At 38.8% G+C, this 26,842-nt stretch overlaps 1 protein-coding gene across 2 annotated transcripts; it reads right to left on the bottom strand.

Annotated features, from left to right (window-relative positions):
- ZC3H12A (zinc finger CCCH-type containing 12A) lies at positions 1-21,144 on the bottom strand. 2 transcript variants are annotated; one of them, XM_088461620.1, is made up of 6 exons: positions 21,062-21,144; positions 17,439-18,013; positions 6,777-6,916; positions 4,890-5,124; positions 3,885-3,991; positions 1-3,434 (listed from the first exon to the last, which is right to left on the bottom strand). In XM_088461620.1, the coding sequence occupies exons 2-6, from the start codon at positions 17,966-17,968 to the stop codon at positions 2,485-2,487; spliced, it is 1,962 nt and encodes a 653-aa protein (XP_088317746.1). In that variant the 5' UTR covers positions 17,969-18,013; positions 21,062-21,144; the 3' UTR covers positions 1-2,484. The 2 variants fall into 2 exon arrangements, with proteins under 2 accessions (XP_088317746.1, XP_088317814.1); XM_088461688.1 differs by lacking the exon at positions 21,062-21,144 and adding an exon at positions 19,513-19,595.
- Positions 21,145-26,842: the final 5,698 nt, after the last annotated feature.

The raw sequence follows: 26,842 nt of genomic DNA, 5'->3' as shown, positions 1-26,842 counted from the left end.
TTTAGTGAAAATCACAAGTTTTATTCAAGCAATGAGCTTAGCACAAACCAATTCTGTAGCACTGTACTCCTGCAGCACTGTACTCCTTTCTAAAGCCTTTCAGAATGTAAGTCAACCATTTGATTTCACCAACTATATCAATATTAAACAGGTTATATTAAGATAAAATAATTAAGAAAGCATTTCTTACCATTTTGTTTTTTACAGCTACTGTAAATTGTATGATCAATATTAAAAGGATTAAATTCCTCGGTGATGAAATGGCACATAGTGTCAGTTCAACAGGTTATACAGGTTACCAAGTGGCAGGTCACACAGGAACAAACCAAGACAGCTGTTTTTTTTTTATCCAAGCCGCAGGCAGGGCAAGAGTCCAGCAGCTCAACTTGGCCACAGAAAGTCAATCACTGACTAAATGACTGACTCAAACGCTTTCAAGTAAAAAACAGTGTCCATGAAAATAGGATTTTAAGATCAGTTAAAATGATCTTTAAAGACGTTACAGAGAATGAATGTGTTTTCTGGAGCAGATGTGTGTTTATCCCTTTTATTGTTATTTATAGACCAGCCACTTGATTTTACACTTAAGGTGCATACACGCACAGCAATTTTTTGAACGATTATCGATAACGATATCGTTTATTGTTCAATCGTTGAAAAAATCGTTCACTTTCTGAGTTAAAATGATGAACGATTATCGTTCATGCGTGTTTGTAGTTCAGTCAGACTGACTAACTCAACGATTTTCAGTAAAGGAATATGCAAAAATTGTTTGTAGTTCAAAAAAAATCATTCATTACATTTAGTAAATGAACGATTTTAGTAAACGATTTTCGTTCAGTTTTTCCCTTGAAAAAATGAACGAAAATCATTTACTAAAATCGTTCATTTACTAAATCGTTGTGTGTGTATGCAGCTTTCAGCTGCATACAAACACAACGATTTTGGTACCAACGATTTTATGAACGATTTTATGAACGATTTTCTGTCAGATTATCTGTCAGATTTTTTAAAGTGAAATGAACGATTTTTTTGAATTACAAACGATTTTTGCATATTCCCTTAATGAAAATCGTTCAGTTGACAACTCTGACTAAACTACAAACTACAAAAGTGAATGCGCATGAACGATAATCGTTCATCGTTTGACTCAGAAAGTGAACGATTTTTTTCAAACGATTATCGTTAAACAATATTGTTTAACGATAATCGTTCAAAAAATCGTTGTGTGTGTATGCACCTTTTGATTCAATACAATATGTATCAACTTGTCAACTGCCTTTTGGCAATTGTTTTGTTTACTCACAAGTATCTTATTTATATTTCAGTCAAATCTATGTCCTCTCCTTGCACAGTGTACTTGTAATGTGCAAACTTGCTCTCTGCTTAAAAATCTAGGGATGAACTGAATCCATATTTTAGATTTTGGCTGTATGCTGAATCCCTTTACAATGTATTGTGCAGAACACCAAGCGTAATCTAAATCCTAATTTGCATATTCAATTTAGGTGATTATATTATTTTAACTGTAACTCAAGGGAGATATTAATTTCTTATAAAATCACGCATAAATCAGAATGAATAAAAACCTTAGGATTCAGACAAAGTACCAATAAAAATCCAAGATTTTGCTCATCCCTAATAAAAGCATTAAGGCATCTGTGCAGGACAGCAAAGAACATGAGAGACTGTTTTTTTTTAGTAATGCACAGGCTGATAAAATACCCTATCCTAATTAGTTTGTGTATGAAACATACAATGTTTCATTTCAGCTAAAATATGTACAAAACATAAATTGCACTAAATGCACAATAACATTTTACATAACAAAAAAAATCATTATAAAACAGAATAGACTCATTTTGAGTTTTCATAAAGATGACCTCTACTGTTGTCAATTCACAATATTGTAGCCATGTATTTTAAACAGGAATTAAAGGAAGGGTCAAGAACCTATTTTTATACAAATAATGTTACCAGCTTTTTACTGGCTTCTGAGCTGAATGGTGCTCTCTTCATTGCCCAGGCATACATTATGCTTTCATGTGTGTGTTTAAACAATTTGCTTTCTCCTCGTACCTGAGATGGGGAGTTGTTTGTGATGTATTAGAGACGTATTTGAAGTTTTATTGTTGCCTAATAGTAAATGCATAGCTTGCAAACAGAACAAATGACTGTAAACACGGGTATACATTTATGTGATGATTGCCTGGCTTGTATCTTGTAATAGTTTCTATTTTGCATGTGTGTATACATATTGCAGCTTTTTTTTGTGAATGCAAATGACACCCGTGTTTTGGGTCATCATTTTGGCCATCTCTGCCTCAGCTCCCCTGTGTCTAGATCATGACTGCTTCTAAGATCTATGTCATACAACCAATGACCTCCTTTGGTGAATGGAGACACAAAACAGTTTGTAATTTCAAACACCTTCTGCACAGATAATATTAATCAAGAGGCTTCTTTTGAAACATCTTGCTACTTTCACATCCTGTTTTGGGATCTACAATTAAATATTTCTGCTGCTAAAATTTGTGGGTCCAGCAGTTGTGGGAACTTATTCATGACATGATCTACTAATGAGGGATTGAAGATAGCACAAAGTCTGGTGCGCACACTTAATCTCTCTGCTGTGTACTGGTCAGAGTTTGGCCACTGTTGGAAATCAGTGCTTGAAGGTGGAACGGCTGTGTATACTGGGTAGTTAGGCTGTGATCTAGTGGAAGAATGATGAATGGGGCTTGGTTCAGAATAATACTTAAGTGAATGGGGAGGTGGAGTTGTATAGTCAGTTGGAAGGCTACAATGAGCAGCTGGAGAGGAGTCAGACATTTCCCTTCTGTACATATGGTGCGATGGGTTTGGGGCTGACCATTGAGAAGGTGGATTATAGGAGAAGTAAGGTGCTGAATGAGAACCATGTGGAACCAATTTCTGTGAACTAAGGTGTTTGCGATGATCAGTATCTAAATCACTTCTATGATGACAGCAGGGCATCTGCTGGCTACAGTTGCTATACACTGCTGGCTCATGTGATTTGTCACAGAAACTGTTCGATATACTTGTCCACAACTCCACACCAGAGTCATTAGAGCTATAAGCAATGGAGTCCTTTGAGCTGACAGATGGTTGGAACCATTCAGAACCTCCAGTGTTGTAATAATGTTTTAAAGCATTCTTGTCAAATGTCCTTCCTTTCTGGGAAGACCCAGTTCTCTCTAGAGGTAGTTTCTGCATGGAAGAGGTATTCGATTCCACAGTGGAACTCTCAGCAACTGACAGTTTCCTTGTCTTTTTGTCCTCGGAGTATGTTGTCCCCTTAGTTGGAGAAAGTCTTGCATTTTCACGCAGCTCATCAGCAACAGAACGCTGAGTTTGGTTTATCCTCTCTGGGTGATAAAACTTGCACTTCATTCCGTACGTGCATTTTTTAGCTACAGGTCAAAATAAAAGCAAAAGTACATCATATAAAAATTTTATTATATGCAAAATAAATGCAAACAATATATTTTCAGTATATTGAAGTTGTTGTTGATTTGTACATTTCTCTGCACATTATACAAACATGTAAATTAATGCTGCGGTCAGACTTGAAGTATTATGATATTGTAATACTGCATATGATTTATTTATACTATGAATTCTAAATATATCAACCAAGACAGTTCACCACCAAGATCACAAATAGGACAGTACTGCTAAATAATAATACTACTAGTTTTACAGCATATATAATGCCTCCAAAAGCTATTCATATCTAACACAATATTTCCAACTGCATGAATCTCCATCAATTTTATAATCATATGTTGTTTCTGATAATGTTATCTGCTAGTAGTGGAAAGTCAAGGTACAAGTGATACAAAATGAAAATTCTTATTTACCATAAGGACATTGCACTTTTTTGTTCTCTGGGCCAAGAGGTCTTATTCTCAGAAAGTCATCCAGGTTTGGACCTTTTCGTCCCATAGGATCGTCCGGGGGCATAAATCTAAACCAAAGTCAAGTTAAAGGAAAAATGAATAGCTATATCACACTGGCTGAACTAGTGTCTTTGAAATGTTGATGTTAACAGGTCAAATAAGCCAACATATAACTTGTCCTCCAATTTTCATTTTAGTAATTAGCTGAAATATATATCCTGCTACAATACTGGAAGGGCTATCTAAAACTATAATACAGCTTATTGAATTTATCAACAAAATGTAAATATATTATTTGTGCACACAATGATTACTCTACACAACAGCATACTTTCTCAAGGAAAAGCATTATACAATACCATTAATTTCACCAATTTATACACAGAAAACCACCTTGGGTTTAATAAATCACCATACCCTCTATAAGGACTTTTGAGAAAATTTTTAGCACTTTTTTTTGTAATTTTGTCTTGAAACATGATACTAGTATACACCATAGTAGATTTAAAACTACATATATACTGAGTAGCTAATTCATATGAGATATGTCTATCATACCCTGAGACACACTGGAACAATACTATCCTGTAGTATTCAGTGGGCTCATGTTAATGTATTACAGGTGGAATGTGGCCTTAATACAATTGATTGAGAATGAAATTATATGTTTTTGAAATTGTATGAGCTACAGTATGTTAACAATGAAATGTTGATGAACAGTGCTGAAGTCCAAAGGCTTTTAGGGGAGATTTATCAAATCTTAGAGGGAGATAAAGTGAAGAAGTTGCTCAAAGTAACCAATCAGCTTCTGTCAGTTTTCTAGCAAAGCCTGTAAAATGACAGTTAGAAGCTGATTGGTTGGTATGGGCAACTTCTCAATCCAAGATTTAATAAATTTCCCCCCTTTAATTTTAGAGAGCTTGTTTATTGATTTAGAGGATATAAAGTTTTCAACAAGTATCTTACATGTCATTGACAAAGGAATACATGAGTAGCCGCTCCTCTATAAACTTCTTCCATTCTGGCTTCTCACTCTGTAGGTCTCTGTAGATGTCATTTGAGACTATGACCCCATCACACTTGTAGGCCAACTTTACAATAAACCTATCATCGTAACACACAAGTCGTTTTCCACCAACTCGACGAGACGGAGTGAAAACCAAGATTTTCTTCTTTTCAAGTTCAGTTAGAATATGTTGATCTGAGAAAAATTATGTTTAGAGAGATTAATTATTCAGTATTCCCTATTATTTCCTTAGATTGTGTCATAGTTGAGAATGATGAGGAATGAAAAAATTAGCAAAATACATTGTAAATAGCAGCAATTACTGATGCAAATAAGATATACATGCAATAGTCCAGTATAGTTCTTTAACGTAAAATAGAAGGTTAAAAAATGTTAAACAAAGTTCTATTAATTTGGGTGATATTGGATAAAATTAGTCATATTGTCTCCTCTGTAAAAGTTCATAGTTGACCACTGTGGGCCGTGTGAAGCACCCAGTATTGGGTAAATGATATACAGGTTGAGTCTCCCATATGCAAATATTCCAAAATACGGAATATTCCGAAATACAGATTTTTTTTGGCATAACTGAGATAATGAAACCTTTGATTGTTGATGGTTCAATGGACACAAACTTTGTCTAAGGCACAAATTATTGAAAATATTGTATAAAATTACATTCAGGTGTGTGTATAAGGTGTATATAAAACATAAATGAATTTCATTTCTGTACACAAACTTTGTATGAGCCACAAAATTATTGAACATATTGCATAAAGTTACCTGCAGGCTGTGTGTATAAGGTGTATATAACACATACATGCATTCTGTGTGTATATTTGGGTCCCATCCCCAATATATTTCATTATTAAATGCAAATATTCCAAAATACGGAATATTCCGTTATCCAAAATACCCCTGGTCCCAAGCATTTTTTATATTGGAGACTCAACTTGTAATACAAACTCTCTTCAACAGATATCTGTGATAATATCAGTGCAGTATCATCTAAGTGAGTGATATATAGTGTATGTGAAAGTTAAAAGCATATTAAATTGCAAAGCTGGGTTCTTCATCCTAGCTAGCCATTCTGAACTATGGGCCTGATTTAGAGTTGTATGGTATTGCATAGCTGCAGGGATGCGGCTGTCCAACACTGTACAACTGATGCTAATACAGCAGGAGTCGCCCGGGTGTTAATAGTAGCGTCCTGACCGCATTGCAGATCTGAGTGCTGCATCCTAAGACACAGCATCAGATCTTCTGGGAGACCATCAGCAATCTGAGGTTACTCAGATTACTGCTTGCAGCTCCGTAGCCGAGGGCAGGAAGTCTGCACTGGAAGATGCAGACCCTGGTCTGGGCACTCTCAGAAAATGGGGATGACACACCCCTGTTTTCTGGAATGGAGGCCCGCCCTGCCCATTCCACATCCCCAAGCGGCTGCAGCCTGTCTGTCAGGCTGCGGTTTGGGATGATCTCGCAGAGGGAGACTTGCACATGTGCAGTACAGATCCTATTATACGCAGGACTCTCACAACTGGTGTTGTATACAAACCATCGGGTTTGCGTACAACACTGAATCAGGCCCTGTTATCCTGTATAGTACTCTATAGCTTGGCTATCCTGTATAGTACTGAATTACTTGGCCATGCAACAGTAAGATTCTTATTTCTTTATTAACATTTAAGAATTAATAAAATTCAACCAAGTTAAGATTAAGGAGAATTACAACAGGTCAGTTGAAAGTGAAGATAACCAATGTTAAACTGTGGAATACTTATTGCTGTCATACAATAGTTTAGGTACTGTATTAATCTTCTTTCTGTATCATATTTTGTGTTTACCTGTAATGGGCATATCAGGCCTAGGCTGCTCCTTTCTCCATAATGGTACAAACACTGTGACATCTATATGTCCTCGTTCCAGAAAAAAAGTGACAGCCAGTAATATCCCACGGCATGAAAACACCTCCTTGTTTCCATGGCTACAGAAGAAAAGGAAACATATATTGAGTTTTGTAGACATTTTACTATTATAAGTGAAGTAAATCACGATACAGGATTTTAGATAGTTGCCTTCCTGGAGGCCAACAGTGCAGGTTTTAATGGGCACAGATTGTGCAATGTGCAAGCTAATATGTTTATTATTCATAAAACAAAATCTAAGTTTAGCAGTTTTGATTTGTTATACGTGAAAAAACAAGCCAGCTATTAACCCATATCACATGATATAATAACCACTGAAGATATGTGTGCATCTATTCCGCTATTTCCACCTCCATGCAGGTCAATTAGAGGTCTTTTTTTTGTTATTTAAATTAAATCATGCGGAGATGAAAGTTTCCGCATGATTTAAGTATCCCAGCTATGTAGGACAGGGTTAACCGAGAAGATAACACGATTAACTTTTCTGTTGACACACAAATCTTACTACATTGCATTGTAGAGAGCAAGCCATTGCTCTCTACAGCGCTTAACATTTTCTGCTATTCAATCCTTACCTCATGTAACGAGAATGGTATTATGTAAGGAATATCCTTATTTCAGCAAAAAAATGCAGGGACAGTCCTTGCAGACGGCTGCTGTAACTCCTCCCACTCTCCTCACCTCATTCAGTAATTACACGGCTAGTGTTCTTGGCAGTGTAATTATACAGTTTTGCAAGAGTGCATTTTTGCAAATATATTCCTTGAATTCATACTGCTTCTTCCCACACAAGACTCCTCCATCGAAGCCAGGGAGATGGAGGAGCATGTGGGAAAGGGAGCAATATGAATAGAAGGCAGACATGTCCTGGGAAGTGCTATACATATATATATATATATATATATATATATAGTACATATATGTTGACCAATATGAGGAATATGTTTACATAAACATTGAAACGTTGGTGTACGCTGGCCTCCTGTGTTGTTTTGCAATGAGTGCTGCCTGTCTACGCTATATATATATATATATATATATATATACAATGTCCAAAGTCCTTGTGAATAAGAACAAGGCGGCACTCCAGTGCCACCTTGTTCTTATTCACAAGGACTTTGGACATTGTATTGACTTTAGGAAGGCACCCTATCATCATACCCGGAGTGTAGGCTAACCTGGGAGATATATATTTATATATATATATATGGATATATATATATATAATATATATATATATATATATATATAACATATATATATATATATATATATATGTATATATGGACTTCTCAGGGACAGCGTGCTAACACAACCGTTGCTTCTGCAAGGATTTTTCCTGCATAGCATGGAAAACTTACGTAAAAATGGTAGGCAATCTAGGTATACAAAGTGTACACTTTAAAACGAAGGAGTGATGCAGTGTCTATCTTTTGCGCTTTGTGAAGGAGGTGAAAAACTCTAGTTGTAGACCACAGGATCAGTATTTATAGTCCTGATTGAAGGAAAATGTAGACTACAGGTTAAAAAAGTTTGTTTATTTCGAACTGTTATTCTTCACAGAGAGGCCGATTTAAATTGCGTCAAAGTGTTGCTGAATATTTCACAATGTTCAGTTGCATAAATATCCGCCAATTATGGTAGACTCGACATTGCTACTTTTCCTGCGCACCTCTATGAAGTGTAAGTAAAAAGTAGCAAAGTTGCTGGCTGTGATTCCATTGTCAGTCACTAATTATTTAATTGTCCTCAAATAGTCCTATTTCTCTGCATACCATGATTAATAGCAGTTTTTCTTCAGTGGAGGAAACATAAAATATCAACCACAGACTCAAATGTAAAATAATGGCCAATAATATGTAATAGCAAGATGCACTACTAAACAAAAACAATATTAAAATGTTCAGTGGATACAAAAGTAACCTTTTTATATTTATTTTTTTCAATAAAAGCCATATGAAACATTTAATTTTTTAAAAAACAATATCATTTTCATTGGCTTCTCCCCTTTCAGCTTTGAATGTTTTGTGCAAATCACAATCCAGTGAAATTCAAATAGATCAACATACTGTAATGTATTAGAGAAGGTGACAAGGTGAGAGGTGTGCTTCGATAGAACATGCTTGACTAGCCTAGTCATTAGTGTTCTAAGGATGGGAACCAGCATTCTGCTCTTTACTATGGTTGTATTCAGCAAAACATGGATATATTATAAGTAGCCTTCATCACAATCATGTGATACCAAGAGATCTATAGGATGATGGACTGTAAAAAAAAAAAGCAGTGATGATATTTTTTTAGGGGGCTTGCAAGTTCCTCTCGATCCCACATTATTTTATGAAGAAGCTTCAATAATTCAGAGTAGCTGGATTATGTGTTCACAAAGACCAACAGAATACTAACCTACAGTATGTCTGCCTAGTAAAACCAGTGAGAATTTCACAATACAATCAGACTACCCTGCTATACATACTGAAGATTAATCATATCCTTTGTGCTTGCTTACTTCCCTTAACACAAATTAAATTAATGCACCACTTAAGCAGCGCTCTCCCAGTAACAAGTTTACACACTAAGGTAATAATGAAAGATAGTCACCATATAAATATTAATGTCCACAAAAACGTCTGATGAAGGACTATGAAATTCTGAAACACGTTAAGCGTAGGCTCTTTTACACTATTTCCCTAAGAGACTACATGCATGTGCAGTCGGTTGTTTCCTGTGGGACATCCAGTTATCCGGACCTGTGGTGTTACCTATCCTAACTATTCCATCTAGGCGTTATTGGACCTACCCTGCTGTTGATGCTGCTTTGTCACTGTGGATATATTTTCAATGCTTGAATGTCATCTACACGTTGTAAGTGCAATATATTATTAAAGTGCTTTTAAAAGATTGATCTGCACTATATTTCTTTTCCATTGTTTCCATGTGTTCTCTCACTATGAGGCTGTCCTGACAAGTACGTGTGGAGGTGGAACAATACTTACTAAGGAGATCTCATTATAAGGAGCATTGAGGAAACCCATACACTAATGTGGACATTAATATATATAGGGTGACTATCTTTCATTGTTACCTTAGTGTGTAAACTTGTTATTGGGAGAGCGCTGCTTAAGTGGTGCATTCATTTAATTTGTGTTATATGATTTTGGAGTATTGGGTGGTATGCTCAGTTTTACATCACCTGCACCTTCACTTCTGATTTTATTGCGCACTTGTTTTTTGTCAATCTTTATTTTCACTGCTTACTTCCTTTACAAATACTACAGAGGCAATTATCTGTGTTAAGATTATAGCTTGAGGCCCCCGGACAAAATACTGTTTACCTCTGGACTAAAGGGCACCAAAATAATAAAGCATCATTGTTTTACTAAGCAGAATCTTATAAGACAATGGATCTCTTCCATACAATGTGCTTTTAACATTGAGTACAATTAATAGGGTTGGCATACTGCATTACACAGGAGGATTACTGTAACATTTTTAAAACTATATAAATTTCATATGAAATGTGTTATGACAACTTACAACTATACTAAAAAGAAAATATAGACTCTATTAGCACACTTAGATGATCTGTAATATGCCTTGCTATAAAGTTGAGTATGCTGAACAACTGTTTGAAAGGTCACCAAACGGGAAATTAACATGAATTAAAATAACATTCTCCTCATGTTGCATCCGACCTTCAACTTGTTTTTTTGTAAGTATATATTTGGATGATTTCCTGGTTCTGTGTTTAACAAGGTAATTTCATAATCAGCACCCTTGTTAGTTTAACAGCATATTCATGAAAAAAACAAAGGGAAAGTTCCAGTTATACCTACTGGTGCAAGCATTGTTAAAAACTGGTGTTACAATCTTGTATATACATGAATTATACAAACCAGATTCCTTAAATTAACATCTACAGAAGAATTAAATTTGTTTGTTTACCATATGTATAAACAATTCCTAATGGAGTTTGAATTTATAGCTTGGTGAGTGGGACTGGATCTGAAAACAAACTTTCTGTCCATTAGGTGTAAACCAGGGACAGACTGGGGCTCTAGATTAGCACTCACATTCCCTTCTGTGTGCATGCCGTAGGTGTGCTTGCTCACGTAAATGGGGTGTGGACTTGCCTCATGGGGTCGTGGTTAAATCACACTGGGGCGTGCAGCAAAACATGGGGGCTGGCCTTGCAGTACACCCCCATCTCTCAGTATCTTGGCCGAGCAGAGCGCCGGGAGGTGGAGCTGCTCGGCCAGGCTTTCAGATTGGATTGAGCCATTAGGCCCTTCTGGCATTTGCCAGTAGTGCCAGATGGCCAGCCCGGCTCTGGTGTACACTATAATGCAGGAAACAAGCAATTCCCAGATTGTTTGGATTCATTGTGACACAACTTTTTTCGTAATCACTGCTAACATAAGGCTAACGGCTTATGTGACACACTAAGGTTGCAGAATTGTGGTCAATGCCCCTTCCAGTATTCAATGTGTACTTTCTCATACAGAACAGGTGATATTAGGTCCTCAATACATTCAATGAGTGACTGATGATAGGGGTAGCTTAGTGCACCATGACCTTTGTGGGCACACAGCCTAATTTTTCTGGATTCTAATTTTTTCAGCAAATTCTCTTACTTAAATCATGTGGAAATGTTAATTTCTACTGAGATTTAAGTAAAACTTTGCTTGCTGAATAGACCCCTATAAAAGATCCTGTAAAGAGAACTTAAGGTCATAAAATGAAGATGGGAAGAGTTTCATGCTGTGAATACTATAATACATTTAGAGGAACAGTAAACTTCGTCAAGCAAAATGAAATTTAAAGTAGTCAACAAACAAATGGAAATAGACAAAAACAAACCTTTTAAACTTGTTTGTTGTGGAATGTGAAAGAAGTTGAACAGGTAATAAATCTAACAATATTAGGAAAAAAAAAGTCTATATACTGGGCCTGATTCAGCAAGGATCGCATTTGCTTATACGCATGCAATCGGCTGATTATAGTGTATTGCATGCGTATGTATCGCAGTGCCTGAACTAGCTATTGCGATCGCAGAGGCTATGCAGACCCATTGCAGAGTGATTGACAGGAAGTGTCGTTTGTGGGTGATGGGGGTGATGGTCGGGCGAATGCAAGCGTGGCAGTGCATAGGGATGGGGTTGCAGGGGTGTGCTTAAATTAGCCACTGCGATACCATACGCAGCCTGAGATCTCATAGCGTGCGCTGAAGTAAGCAATTCCTGAGTGAGGTCTGTCTGACCTACCTTAACTGTGCGTATGGGTCCGATGCTACTCGATGTTACCGATTGTTTTGCTATATAGCCAATGTATACAGGTGTGAGTAAGGGGAAGTGGCCGTCCTTATGTTAAGCTGCGATTGCAATGCGAATGCAGACATTTGCATATCACCTCTGATATTAGCAACTGCATTGCATGTGTATAAGCAGACTAGTGATCCTTGCTGAATCAGGCCCACTATTCCTGGCATCACATTACTGTATGTCACAAAAGTGTGACACACTTAGAACAAAACTGTCTCGATTTACCTGTATTGTGATATGACCTCTTGTAAAATACTTAAGCTATATTGCATTAAAAAAAATAATAGTTGAAATAATACAATAAGCTGCAGCAGACAACACTTTACAGAAGTTTCGTTTTAAAATAATTTACTGTTGCTTCCTGGCCAACCTTCAAAATAGCTGCAGTATTTACCCAAGGCTAAAAGGTGTAAGTATCTCAAATAGCAGGTTCTAATTTTGCAAATGCTGAGAAAATTCCCAGGAGGAGGAAACAGCAGGTATATTTACATAAACTATATTTGCATAGACTGCTAGTGAGCTGTTCAGGCAGGCAGGTCTCTGGGCATGTGAATCAGCAAGGAACAATGTAGCAGATTAAGCATACAGGAAGTAGCAGTGTGGAATTTCCCTGTAGTCCACCTGACACTAAATTATACTTTGTACTTTGTTCCACACTGCTGCAAAATACCTTTCTTTGATTATACATACAATGCATGTTTTTCCTGGTCTTAAATTGTCCACAACAAAGAGGGATAGAATAGGACTATGTGGTTTATTAAGTTGCATGTGACAACTGATGTTGTACAGATGAGTCCACATACACCTATCCTCCGTGTGCTACAAGTCGCATTATATATAATGCGATAGCGCCATTAGTGTCATTTTGTGCAACTTTTTTTCCTTAAAATGCGACTCAGTTGCAAAGTGATGCGAATAGGACGCACAAGCAACTTCTGCTCATTAAAATGATTTGCGGCATGCCTAGATTCTGTGTGCGACTGTAAATTACCGAGTCTGGCGTGACTAGAAGGGCTGTTTAATGCACAAGGAGGCTAGATTTATATGGACATATCAGTGGCACTACCATTTCTTGTATAACGTACATAGTTAAAAGTTATTAGTCACAACGATGTATATACAGTATTATTTGTAAAATCTAGTAACACTAATACATTTATAAAAGTAGATGAATTAATTTGTAATTCTAGACCATTACTACTATTTGCACTATGTTGATTATACCAGTTGATGTGGCATGGGATGAATTCAAACACCATTTAAACAAAATAGGTTATTAAAACAATTGAGTCTAATTTTAAGATTTGTTTACATGTGTTGCACTAGGATCAGTTTATTAATACAAATAAATAACAAAATGATATACTTTTATTCAATGCGCATACACATGCACACACAAAGATCTACTGTATTCAAATATATACAAAAAATGTTGCTTACACTGTTTGTTTTTAGAGCCAAGCCTTTCAAGTAGGTTAAGAAACCAAACAGCAAAAAAACAAACCCACAACATGTAGTGTGACAACAGAAAAAATGGGTCAACTAGTCCTTATTTGCTTTAGTTACATTTCTCTGAAATAAGTTTCAAAACACAGCTAATGAGCCCATTCTAGAACAGGAAGTGAATCAGCAGAGTCCTGCTTGTAAATGCATAAACCAAACATGCCTAAACATCTCTATTATATATATATATATATATATATATATATATATATATATATGTATATGTATATTATAATCGGTATGAAATGGCCAATAAAAGCAGAGTTCCCGGCAGCGGAAGTCCGACAGCGCTGGAAATCCCGATCGTCGCTAAGGTAAGTATAAACTAACCTAACCTAACCCCCTAACCCTCCTTAGGGGTGCCTAATCCTAAGCTCCCCCCAAAGTGCCTAACCCTAACCCCCCCTTCCCCGCTGCCTAAACCTAAGTCCCCCGGGGAGGTGCCTGACCCTAAGTCTCCCCCGGATGTGCCTAACCTTAATCCTCCCTCCCCCTAGCCTAACCCTAACCCTCCTGGGGGGGTGCCTAACCCTTAAGGCAGCCGGTTTCCCGATTGTATACCATATATATATAAAAATATGCAAAAATCGCAGCTACAGGGATTTGTATTGAGACACCCACTAGTGTCATCTCCAATCCACCTCTTGCATACAAAAACACATGACCCATTGCTCAGAATGTCTGTCACAATTAAGTCGCCGAAGCCTTTACTACGGCATACAAATTTGCATTTGCAGGCTGAGACACCCCCCCAAAATGGTCTCAAGACTCCTGTGTTTGCCTTACCATCCCCATAACCTCCCACAAATACTCCCTGACTGTCAATCACATTGAGTCCAAGTCCTCACTTCAACCGCCGTTGGTGATCTAACTTGGTGTGTGCATTATACGACTCATATGCACTTCGCAGTATGAAAAATTGTTCAGATACAGTACATTAGCTTTGCGTGCACCTCTGGATAAGGCCCAGATTTGGTAATACAGTGGATAATAAAAATAAAATAAATGTAATAAAAAAGCAAAAAATTACCTCGAACTGCACTCTCTGATATTGTTCAGTCTTTGATGTTAGTAAATTACGAAATTGGAAAAAAGTGGGGTCTTAGGTGTCACAAAATAAACCTGATTATTTTTGCCATCAAAATGGGTGTCATTTATGTTAAAAACAAGGACGCAGGGCGCTGGTCGCTACACAGGGCTGTGTCGTTGCATAGGGGGCTGGTGACGTGCAGTCAGGGTAGGCAGAGGGGTGTGCCTTGAGCACTGATGGATACCTTGGATGTGTCATGTGACCAGGAATTGCACTGCAGTGTTTAGAGATCGGAACTCAGCAGCAAGAGAAGCCACAATGATGCAGGTATGAGAATCAATGGACACTGAAGCTTAGTGTAGTGAGGGGAAAGTTACAGTGAGTAGGGGGATGAGACAGGCTCCCACCACTCAGACTCATCTCCATGTGTTCCTCCCCAGTCATTGACCTCAAAGCACGTCACTGTTGCAGGGTGCTTTGGAATGGCACCCTGCAGCCAGTAGAGCTACAGCAGAGCTGCCCAGAGCGTCCAAGAAATGCTCTTAGCAGGCACAGTACAGCCTGTAGAGCTGCCCATCCTTAGGACACTCCAGACAGGCAGTGCTCTACTTCCCAGAGTTGGCGGCCCCACCCCGTATGCGTGTCACCATGATGTCACAGGTGTAGGGGTGGGGCCGGCACATGGTGCCCTGCCATCCTGATACAGCTCTGTCTACAGGTTTGCAAGAACCACATTTGTGTGAGCACACCTTACTGTACTGCTCTCCAGACATAAAGTAGTTGTGAGCCGCTTCGTACATTCCCGCATATATGTGTGCCCTCTTTGTGAGCATGCAAACTGATTTGATCTATTTACACCTAGAAAAGTGATATTAGGCCTTATGTTATACCTACAAATACATATTTTAGTTGCCACAGTAGTATATAGAGTACTGTTTTTACTATCTGAATAAAATAATAACTCTTGTTTAATTATAGATCACCTGGAAAATCTGCAGATCCCAATATATTAGATTCCAATATATTAGATCCTAAAATATTAGTTTTTTTTTCTTTCAATTAACTGTACTAAGAGAAATGTATATAGCATCTCAATGTGGTAAATGTATGGTATACATGTACAGTCTGTTTCAGGGAATAGGGTGGGGACACAAATGTTGTAGGTAGGTGGTTATTTTGTACCATTTAACTTATTGTTTTAATAATCTTCCCATAAAAATTTGCAAAATATCCATTCACATCTGTCAAAGGCTAGTAAGAACAGTGCAGTATTCCTCATATCTAACTCCCTTCTTACAGTAAACACATATCACATTTTCTCTTTCTTCACATCCTCCTAAGACTAGGCCAACTTTCCAGTGCGACTGGATCATACAGTCCACCAAGAACATCTGCAATCGGACTGCACTAATTTGCAATATGTAGCACCTATCCTTGTGTATCAACACCTATTTCCCTATATATTGTAAGCTTGCGAGCAGGGCCCTCTTACCTTTATGTCTGTCTCTTACAACCCAGTTTTGTTCTATTAATGTTGTTTTAAATTGTAAAGCACAATGGAATGGGATGTAGTTATGAGACCGGCAGCCGCGATGCCGCTGGTCTCAATCTTGACCCTGTAAATCCGACAAGGGACTTAAGATAGGCATTAAAATACCGTCATAGGGTTAGGTTTAGGAAGCATAGCGGGGCTAGCCTTAGGTTTTGCATGGGGGTTTAGGGTTAGGCACCACTAGGGGGGAGGGTTAGGGTCAGGCACCACTGAGGGGGGGTTAGGGTTAGGCACTAAGGGGGAGGGTTAGGTTTAGGCACGAAGGGGGGCAACTTAGGTTTAGGTAATAATGGGGAGGGTTAGGGAGCGGGGTGGGGAGGGTTAGGGAGGGTCAGGGGGAGAAGGGAGGAGGGTAAGTACACTTACCCGACCCGTCAAGATACAAACCACCAGGATCCCACTGTCGGTATTTTGACAGTAGGCATCCCAACTGCGCTATATAAGAAACTGTTAATAAATAATAAATAATACTTAGAAATTAGAAATATCTGCAAACCAAAATGTATTCCTTTTTATACTTTATTGAGCACTATCATGATTTTCCTTGGTTTTGTTAATCAAATTTGATAGAGTAAACTGAATTCCATGAAAATACTGACTAATGCCACAAATACAGTGGGGTTAAAATCAAGACCATCTGACTGGTTAAACAATAATAATAATTTTGCCTAACATGTGAATCCCATGAAAATGTCTATTTGGATCTGCATAAAACATCTAATATTTATCTGAAAGCAGATATTTACAGTATATATATATATTCATTAATTATCTTAGAATATTTAGGTAAGCAAATAGAAAAGGTCGAATCCTATCTGGTGAATATTACATGGTTTAAAATAATACTTCTGATTTCTAGATTCTTGGAGGAAAAAAATATCTGCTGCGCCACCTAATTTTCTAATGCATAGAACGTTCTGGGGAAGGAAGATGAAGGAAAAATGCTAAGACCTGACATAAGGAGTATTTTATAATCCCATCCACTGTGTTATTGTCAGTGTTAATAATACTGTTAAAATGCATCTGAAGTACCAAATACAATTATATAGGGGGAAATGCAATTTGTTAAGATTCATTAAGAATTGCAATAGAAAAAAAATATTAACAACAGTTCAATGCAGCTGAAGACATGTCAATACACAGCGGACTTCCAGAAAATATACAAAAATGTAACAAACCTCATTGCCACATTGCTGCCGTCAATGACAATTGGCCTTAAATTGTTACTATCACTTTCTTCATTTGAAGTTGTGGAAGCCTTTGCTCCCAAGCTCCCTCGAGGTATTAAAACAGCATCTGTTGACTCCTCTGGCACAGCTTCACGCTCTGGATTTCCTCCATGCTTCACAAGCTCTCCCAATACAGTATTTGTATCAGAATCAACACCCAGATTCTGCAGGACTGCATGGATTTCATCTGAGGAATAACCTAGTTTACGGAAAAAGTCTACTTTCATCTGCATCTCAGACTGGTCGGCAAGGTCAGGTGAACTGGCTTTTTCTGGTGACCGGTCACTTCTTGCCCCTTTTTGACACCTTCCCTGGGGAGGACCATAGTTTAGGCCGTGGCTGTAGTAACCTGAGTCAAGTGTGTCTCCATATCTTACTGCATGGTCATTCTTTGGAAGTTCATACCCTTTACATTTGTTGGGTTCCTTCCAGCAAGGCGGATCCAAACAGTAGCTGAGATCAAACGGAAGGCTATCCATTACAAGTGCTTCAGTCTATTATGCTGTAGTGACCTCCAGCTTCAGCTGCAAACACAAAATAAATCATTAACTTAGGTTAACTTATACCAATAATATTCACTGTAAACTGTCAGATCTAACTTACCCTGATTACAATAGCTCAAGAACATTCCACATAAGCTATTGCTCTTTTCAGAAATATTATTTCTTAGTGTTTTCCAAAATGTATCAAACATTTTCCAAAATAAATAGTAAATTGATACACAATAAATATTATAGTGCTATATTTAATAATTATCCAAGCATTAAATATACTGTTTATAATGCTGTGGCTGGAATATTAGAGGTGTAACTGGGGAGTGAGGGTTATGTAAATCAACCTTAGTTGTCCTACCACATTTGGAGAAAACAATTGCACAAAACAGATCCAACTTTTATATTTTCTCCCTATGTACCCACCTATGACAAATGTCATAAATTTGTAAGACATTACATTAGACTAATAGGTACATCAGTTTAATAGCCAACAAGGCTAACATACATACAGTATATATATACTGTACTTAGAAAATACTTTTAAAATGGTGTTAAATAACTTATCACTTGATGAACATAATAAAGCGCCTGACATCATTAGTTGTATAGGTAATGGAAATAAAATGTTACTCAAGTGTAACATTTAAGTTCATATAAATGTGGTTAGACTTCTGCTTTCCATGCTGAACTTAATATTGACGTTATGAGAAAAGTGAGTAGAACATTAGGAAAGATCAGCTGAGTATTAAGCACTAGCAGTAGTCCTATGATATGTCAGATTGCCACAAGTGGTTATATATGGTTAATGTGCTTCTCTTTCTGGCAACAAGCCTCAAATGGTGAACCTCTAAGTAACAAAATAAAAGTAATTAACTCCATACTGTATATTTATGGATGTATAGCTCTACATTGTACTAATAACATGCAAAGAATTTAGTACACAGAAGTTTATACAAAAAGATGTTTTCATTATGACAGCTGGTAATTATTTTTTCCAACAACTTGCAAAACAATATTACTTTCATTCTATTGCAACCTTCATTTGGTTTAGTTCAAGTAATATGTTTGACAATAGATTAAACATGTTTGAAAAAAAGATTAACAGTAATACTGTAAACCGTATATATCAAACATTGAAGGTTAAGCATAAGTATATACATATATGTAAACTGATACCATGAAAATTGTTAATATTGCATTCCACTTAAATGTCTTTTTCCAAAATCTCGGTAAAAGTGGTAGCATTCTATTTATTTATTTATCACATTACTTGTCAACATGACTGTTATCCCATCACATGCACAAAGCTATGTGATATACTATGATATTATGTGTTCAGGCAAATGTAATAAACCCATACATCAAAATAAGTCTTAAGATACCAGTTGCAATTCCACTCAAAGAAGAATAGAAATCATAAACAATCCAGCACTCATACATAAAGTTATATATATAAAAGATAATCAAAACAAAGTGACAAAAGGTTAAAAAAACTTAAAAGAAAATATATAGCAGTCTTCGTGGCTTACCAGATGATTCAGAACAGACACACATAAAATACAAGAGTCCTTTAAGCTTAGAGGCTGAGACTTGCAGTGAAGGCCTGTCTGACATTTCTTCTGTGTTTATGCAACAGGAAACTACAGTACAGTCAGTTGGGCGTGTACATGTGGGTGGTAATAACACAGCTAGATCTGCTTAAAGACATATTCACCCTATCTAGTGTAATTTGATGTACCTATTAATAAACATGTTCTCACTTCTCTTGGTAATGGAAAAAAAGTTAAGAAATGCCAATGACTTGAGAGCTTGACTATTGTATCAGTTCTAAATGTTCTGTATCAGTACAGAGTGTCCTTTAATATAAAATATAGAGCTATTTCATATTTTCTCAGGATAACATCCTTACTATTTAGAATAGTCACTGTAGCATTGTACCAATACATTTGACTTGACAAACCCTTGTGGTATTGGATACAATATTGTTCTCTGTTCTAGACAAGCTATTCATGAGATACTTGAGATGCATTATATATACACACAGATCTACAACTACAAACAAAAAAAGAGTCCTTAATAGAAACAGTTAGTAGGTACAGTAAGATTATTGGGAGGAGATGGAATATTTTTAAGGGGATTTAGATCATGTGAAAATACGCATCAGACACTCAGTATACATAGATATTAGTTTTGTAAACATCCAATATAATTTATACAATGACTATTTTCCTCTTGGCAGAAACAAGATGTGCTCCTCCTTTCACCCCTTTCTATATTTATTATATTTTCCACATATGAAACATAATACAGATATCGGTCAGGTAGCATCACATAAAAATCCTGCATTTTCTACACAATACACAAGATCTAAATGACAGGAGAGTTGCAGTCTGTTTACGTTGCTGTGACAGGAGTTCATGTCTTGCCAGCCAGCCACTGTCTCCACCTCACAGTACACTGAGCTCATACCTGAGACGTACTCACTGTACTAATCCTATCATTATATAGTACTTTAGGGAAAGGGAGTGCCAAAGGGGAATCACTGTACTCTGCCTGTACACATAATATAGGGAGAGGAACCAGAACATCAAAGCTAGATAGATAGATAGATAGATAGATAGATAGATAGATAGATAGATGATAGATAGATAAATAGATAGATAGATGATAGATAGATAGATAGATAGATAGATAGATAGATAGATAGATAGATAGATAGATAGATAGATAGTGCAGCCTTTGAACTATATATATTTGCTGATAAAACATCCAGTTACCGATCACATTCAAGTAAAATATTTTTATCCAAAGTGAACAGCGCAACTAGGACAAAAACTATCCCTTATTTCACTTCAAACGCCCTCTTCCCTTGTCCCCCCACCACATCGCTGCTGCTCCATGTCAGCAGCCCCGGGGCACTCGTGGGCATTTGATTTACATGCAGAGAATGAGATCACGCTGTGTTACTGGTGACTGGCAACAGATCAAACTTTCTGCAGACTTCTATTTGTTCACAAGAGCCCTATATTGCTGCCCTTGTGACGGGTTAACAAGATAGATGAAGCGAATTGTACTCACAGCGGTCTCTCTCTCTCTCTGCTGAGTGTACCCTGGGAGGGAGTGAGGAAGGGAGGGAGCGCTAGCACGTTGCTCATCATCGGTAATGACAGGCGGAAGGAAGCCACCTCTTTATAACCATTCAGGTACAGTAGTAGGCGTCCTCTAACACCTGACCAGCAGCATCACTCCTCGTTACCTATTGCTCTGCTCTAAACTTTACAGCTAGTGGAAAGAGGAGGAGGGAGAGGAGCCAGTATACTGTTACAGTATACTGGTATATTGCCAGCAGCTGCCTGAATTCAAAAGGCTCCTTTTTAACCCATAACTGACTATATATTGTCCTCTTTGATGTGAAGTAAATACAGCTCTGGCTTGTGGAATTAATTTGCAGGGGATTTGCTAAACTCAAAACAAGCTTCATACAGTGTGTCACTTATTTATGCTGCAGTGACCACCATTATTGCGTGGTTCCCACTCCTAGAGGTTGCTGATCCATGGGTTACAACTTAAATCTTCTATAATATCTAGTACAGGTCCTGAGTGCATCCCAAATCCATCAAGCCTGGTATGGGGAATATAACTATAATATAGAATTAACTATTTTGATAACTGTTTTCATGCTACGTTATATTTGTGTTGTTACCAGCACAAATGATAAGTCATCATTCAATAGCTGACTGATCAGCATCAGTAATACTGTTGCGCTTCAGCAAACATGAGCAAAAAGAGTATCTTCTCTGTTCAACGTATGGGCCTTTACTGCCTCCTTCCCACTTTGGTGTCAGGTTTAATGCATTAGATAAATATTTGAAGTTTTATTGATGCCTATTAGCGAATGCGCAGTTTGCAAACAAACATGGTCATGAGCGCATGTGACATATCCCTGGTGTAAACTTAACACATGCACTATGGACGGGTTGGGTATGGGTTGCCGGTGCTCGGGATCCCGGCAGTCAGAATCCTGACACCGTGACACCGGCATCCCGACAGGATTAGGATACCAACACCTGTCGGCAGGGGTGTCTTAAGAGAGGATGGGCCCGTATGCACTCCCTGTGCGGGGCCCCCTCCTCTCTCCCCGGTGGCTGGCAGCCGGCTGACGCGGCTGGCCAGCCATCGGAGCATTAGTAGACTCTGGGCACGAGAATGTGCTCGGAGTCTACTGCGCATGCGCAGAACACCCGAGAGATTGGCCGCGTCTGCCATTTTTCCGGTGTTCTGAGCAGCGCTGACACCCGACACAGGACCACGGACAGGTAAGTTTAAAAAAATATGGGTGCAGTGTGTGCGGTGCGGTGCCCCCCTGGACCCGGGGGCCCGTGTGCCCCGCACACACTGCACCCCTTATAGATACGCCACCGCCTGTCAGTAAGTATCTTAACCCTCCCCCTCTCCCTACCCATAACCCTTCCTCTCTGCTGCCTAAAACTAACCCTCCCCGCTAGTGCCTAAACCTAACCCACCCCCTCACCCCTCAGCATAAACCTAACCCTCCCCCCTAGTGCCTAAACCTAACCCACCCCCTCACCCCTCAGCATAAACCTAACCCTCCCCCCTAGTGCCTAAACCTAACCCACACCCCTCACCCCTCAGCATAAACCTAACCCTTCCCCCTTGTGCCTAACCCCACTACTTACCATCGCCGGGATTCTGACTGGTGTCGGGATTCCCGTGCTGCCATTCTCAGTGCCGGGATTATGATTACATCCCATTTGTATATGTTGGACAAATAATTTATTTTAGTTGTATGTATGGGGGCTGAATCAAAGTCTGTTTTGCGGACGGATATTGCAATTTATTTCGCACTCTGCATGGATCTGAGCCGAGGATACATAACTTTGATAAGTTATGTTTGAGTCATACAAATCTCAGCCACATCACTTGATGCTAAGTGGATGTACTGTAACTAAGCGGCAACTGGTCATATGAGTATAGTCTACTCTAAATGCATGTATAAACTATCCTTATTACCAATGACATATTTCATTTAGTATCACAGTGATACTAACAAATATGCCAGTGGTATTTAGCATTACCTCTCAGATGAGGTCCAGCGACACCATCCTCCTCTCCTTGGCAGCATCTTCCATGCTGTTGCTGGCAGCCTATCACTGCCAGCGACAGGCTGCTGTGTCATGCGCACCCTTGATGGCCAGTCTGCACATGCTAATTACACTTTCACCAGGCAAAGACTCGCCAATGCCTGGAAGGCTTTGCTGAATCTGAAAATGCTGTTGCTGGATTACCGTATTGCTATCGCCATTTATACAATGACAAACAGTGGGACTCTATGCTTACTTTTGTTTTTCAGATACTAAAAGGAGGACATATCCTCTTTAGTGAATGCTAACAGGTTTATGCCTCTTTGTTAAATGGGGTCCTAAGTGTTCTGAGGATGGGCATGGCAAGTAATTGCGGGGTACTAAGAGTTCAATATATGCAGAGGTATTTCTGATTTCAGACAGATCTCTTGCACAGTGATAGAGCTACTCACTGATAGTGATAATTTCTTCTTTCACAAGCAGAAGTTTAGGGGTGATTCAGTTGCAGAGATGAGGCCAATTCTGAATGCAGATGAAGATACGCATTTACTTCTGATCACGCAAAGCATCCTACTTATGTGCAACTCTGACTTGCGTGAAACTTAGCCCCTTGGAATTTAAGGACAAATAAGAAACAATTTTCATAGTGTGTGAGGCAATGCTATTTTACAGCAGATTTGTAAATACCTTCCTCTACTAATAATAATCTGAATAATGTGATTTTAATGATTATTATTAGTATTATTATACATATAATATATAGTTATAAAAAAAATATAATAAACATTGAAGTTAGACAATGTCTGTGTTGGGGAATAGAAACACGCAATTATGAATGGCCCCCGCTCCGCCTACTTGAACTGCCCCCACCCTCCCTGCTGGACGGACCTGCCAGCCCCCTCACGGATCCCCCTGTAGAAATGTTGGCAAGTATGGTTTGATATACTGGGCGGCTCTGTAGTAATGCTACTGGCAGGACGCTGTTCCAGGCACCATGAAAGACCATCCAGGTGCCATTGGGCAGCGACAGTGTTGCCGCTATGGCTCCGCACCGTGTGTGACGTCACCACTTGCACACACCTTTTTACGGCCCAGAGGTGCCTCATAAAAACATCTTTATACCACCTGGCTGTTGGACACATTAGATATCGCCATCCAATTTTTTTTTTTTTTTTAGACAGAATACAAATCGTGAACTTTATTAAGTTGCAATTTCGACAAACTGTCACAAATAAAGAAAATAGGTGGTTGTAAGATACAGAGACAGATACAACAGAAAGCAATTAAAGATTCCAGAAAAGATACTCCTTCCCCTTCTGTAACAGGATGTGCTACTCAGCATTAGCTCTAGTTCAATAGCCAGTGGCTTCCATGGTAAAATATACTATAGCCCTTTTTCTTGTGAAACTACATCTGCTAGGTTATACTGCCGCACCCAGTGGCACATGTAGGGGAGGTTTCTGAGTATGCAAAAACCCCCCTGATGGACCAAAATGTTTTCTGAGATGGAGAAAACTTTGTCTACGTCTCTGGCTGTGACCCACAATCTGAGCCCCAGGGCCGTAGCTTGGGTAGTGCGGCTGTTGCCATCGCACAGGGCACCACAGGTCAGGGGGCGCTGTTTGGGCCTGTCAAATTTCTGTTTATTATCATTCTCACTTCTAGCTTCCTCTTATTTCATCCCCAGCATCTCCTGGCCTCCCCTATCTACTCCCTGGCCCTTCCCCATGAGGTCATTCCCCTTTTTTTGGGTGTATTATATCCTTTTGAAAAATGAGGGGGGCGCCAATGCTCTTTCTGGCACAGAGCACCAAAAAGTTTAGTTACAGCTCTGCTGAGCCCTGCAGAACTTTGTGAACACTTGCTGCTGCATTTCTCCCAGAATGCACGATGTCTAGCACAGGTACAGTAATACAAAAATATTTATAGACTCCTGTAAATTATAAATGTAAAAATGTAGTGATAGCATCGCTGCAATATTTATTACATGTCTACTCTTCTGAAACATCTGGGAGACTCCAAAATCTTGGCTGTCTCTCCCAGATCCCCAGAAAAGTGGACATATTTCCTGGAGGCCCTCCATGGCCATCCGTTGTTACCCCACTTTACGGGTGAAGTGGGCAGTCCAGGTGTCGATGGCATGATTCACATTAAGTTGAGTCATTGTGGTCCCGGCCCCAACCTTACAATGCCTGTATTTGTGGCATTGTATAGCTGGGGATGGGGAAGCGATTATGCAACCACAGTTCCATATATTGTATGTCTGTGTTATATATAATATATATAATATTTATATGTAGCACATATATGGAACCCCATTTCCCCCCTACAAATCCTGCAGTTGGCCCTGGCTGGCTCCAGTTAATATGAGCAATTGTGGTGCCATGAAAACACAAAAAAACCTGTCCCCTTAATGTGATGAAAATAATACTGTGCCTTTTAGTAACCAATATATATGTGACCCCATAGTATTCATAATATATACATATTATGTTTCCCTCATCTCTGTCCCCCCCCCCGCTCTTCTCTCTTTCTCGTCTCTGTGCCTCCTGTCACTCCTCTCCCTATCTAACTCATCTCTGTCACCCCTCACCTCACCTGTCTCTCTCATCTATGTCCCCTGATGCCAACTCTGTTTCTCTCATCTCCTTCCCCCATCCAGCCTCTCTCTCTGCCCCATCTGTCTCATATCTGTCCCCGCAATTTTGTCTCTCTCATCCTTGCCCCACCCTTGTATGTCCCTCTCACTCTCATCACTGTCACCTCCATCTGTCCCCTCCCTATTTTTCTCTCTTGCTCATATCTTTCCACTCCTCCCCCTCTCTCTCTCTGTCTCTCTCTCACACACACCTCTGCCCCCCCTCCCCACCTCCCTCATCTTTTTCCCCACTCCCTATCTGTCTCATCTCACTGACAAGAGGGTAAAGTACAGACCTGTACTTTCATACAGGAGGAGAAGAGAGGCAATAGTCAGACATTACAGCTAGTAATACTATAGTTTTGATGGGAGTCTCCGTCCTTCAGTGTATATGAGCTGAGTGTGTGTGGCGGGGAGAGATTCACTCCATCTTGTCCCTAGCAACCATTGATAGCTGTGAGGGGGCAGGAACTCCCTTATCTGTGCACAATTGTTGTAAGGACATTTAAGTCTATTATATTATAGGTCATATTATTGTGGGCATATTCATTTTTTAGTAGTCCTTGAAACTTCTCTTTTTGATGTGCTGAAGTTCATATGTAAAAAATAAAATATCCTCATACACTAAAGTGAACTGCTGAGGAAGGGCTCTTCGCAAAATGCATTGATGTCTAGTAAACACAACGACTTAACAGATGAGCAGCTGGTCAGACTCTCATCTGCAAGAGATGATAGACTGCTCCTAATTGGCTGTTCACTTTTGAAGTGGGTGGGCTTACCAGACATTAATATTTAAAATATTGAACAGACACATCCACTATATTGCAAAAGGTCTAACACCTCCAGAACATTCATAATGGATCTTTGCACAGCATATATGTCTGTGCCACAGCAAGTGCTGATATATGGAAAACAATCATCTTCTCGGATGCATGTTATTTACATCAAGATGTAATGACATAAATGTCAATAAAAATTGGGAGTTGCGTGGTGGTCTAGTAGCATAGCTAGTAAATGATTCTGTATTGAAATTGCTTTCTTACATATGTTATCTTTGTGTACTCATCTGCGATCTTTATTAGTGTATTATGCTCTCACTCTCTATAAATCACTATTCAA

The sequence above is a fragment of the Taudactylus pleione genome, unplaced genomic scaffold, assembly GCF_031769625.1.
Source record: "Taudactylus pleione unplaced genomic scaffold, aTauple2 ptg000007l, whole genome shotgun sequence".
Taxonomy (NCBI): Eukaryota; Metazoa; Chordata; class Amphibia; order Anura; family Myobatrachidae; genus Taudactylus; species Taudactylus pleione.
Note: the sequence above shows the minus strand (reverse complement) of the source record. Positions and strands in the feature narration are given on the sequence as shown.

Excerpts from the sequence above, each read along its gene's own strand:
- ZC3H12A (XM_088461620.1), bottom strand. The coding sequence starts at position 17,968 with ATGGATAGCCTTCCGTTTGATCTCAGCTACTGTTTGGATCCGCCTTGC. Across the intron at positions 3,992-4,889 it reads TATTCCTTTGTCAATGACAT|ATTTATGCCCCCGGACGATC; the intron begins GTAAGATACTTG and ends ACTTTGGTTTAG. Across the intron at positions 3,435-3,884 it reads AAAAGTGCAATGTCCTTATG|CTAAAAAATGCACGTACGGA; the intron begins GTAAATAAGAAT and ends TTTGACCTGTAG.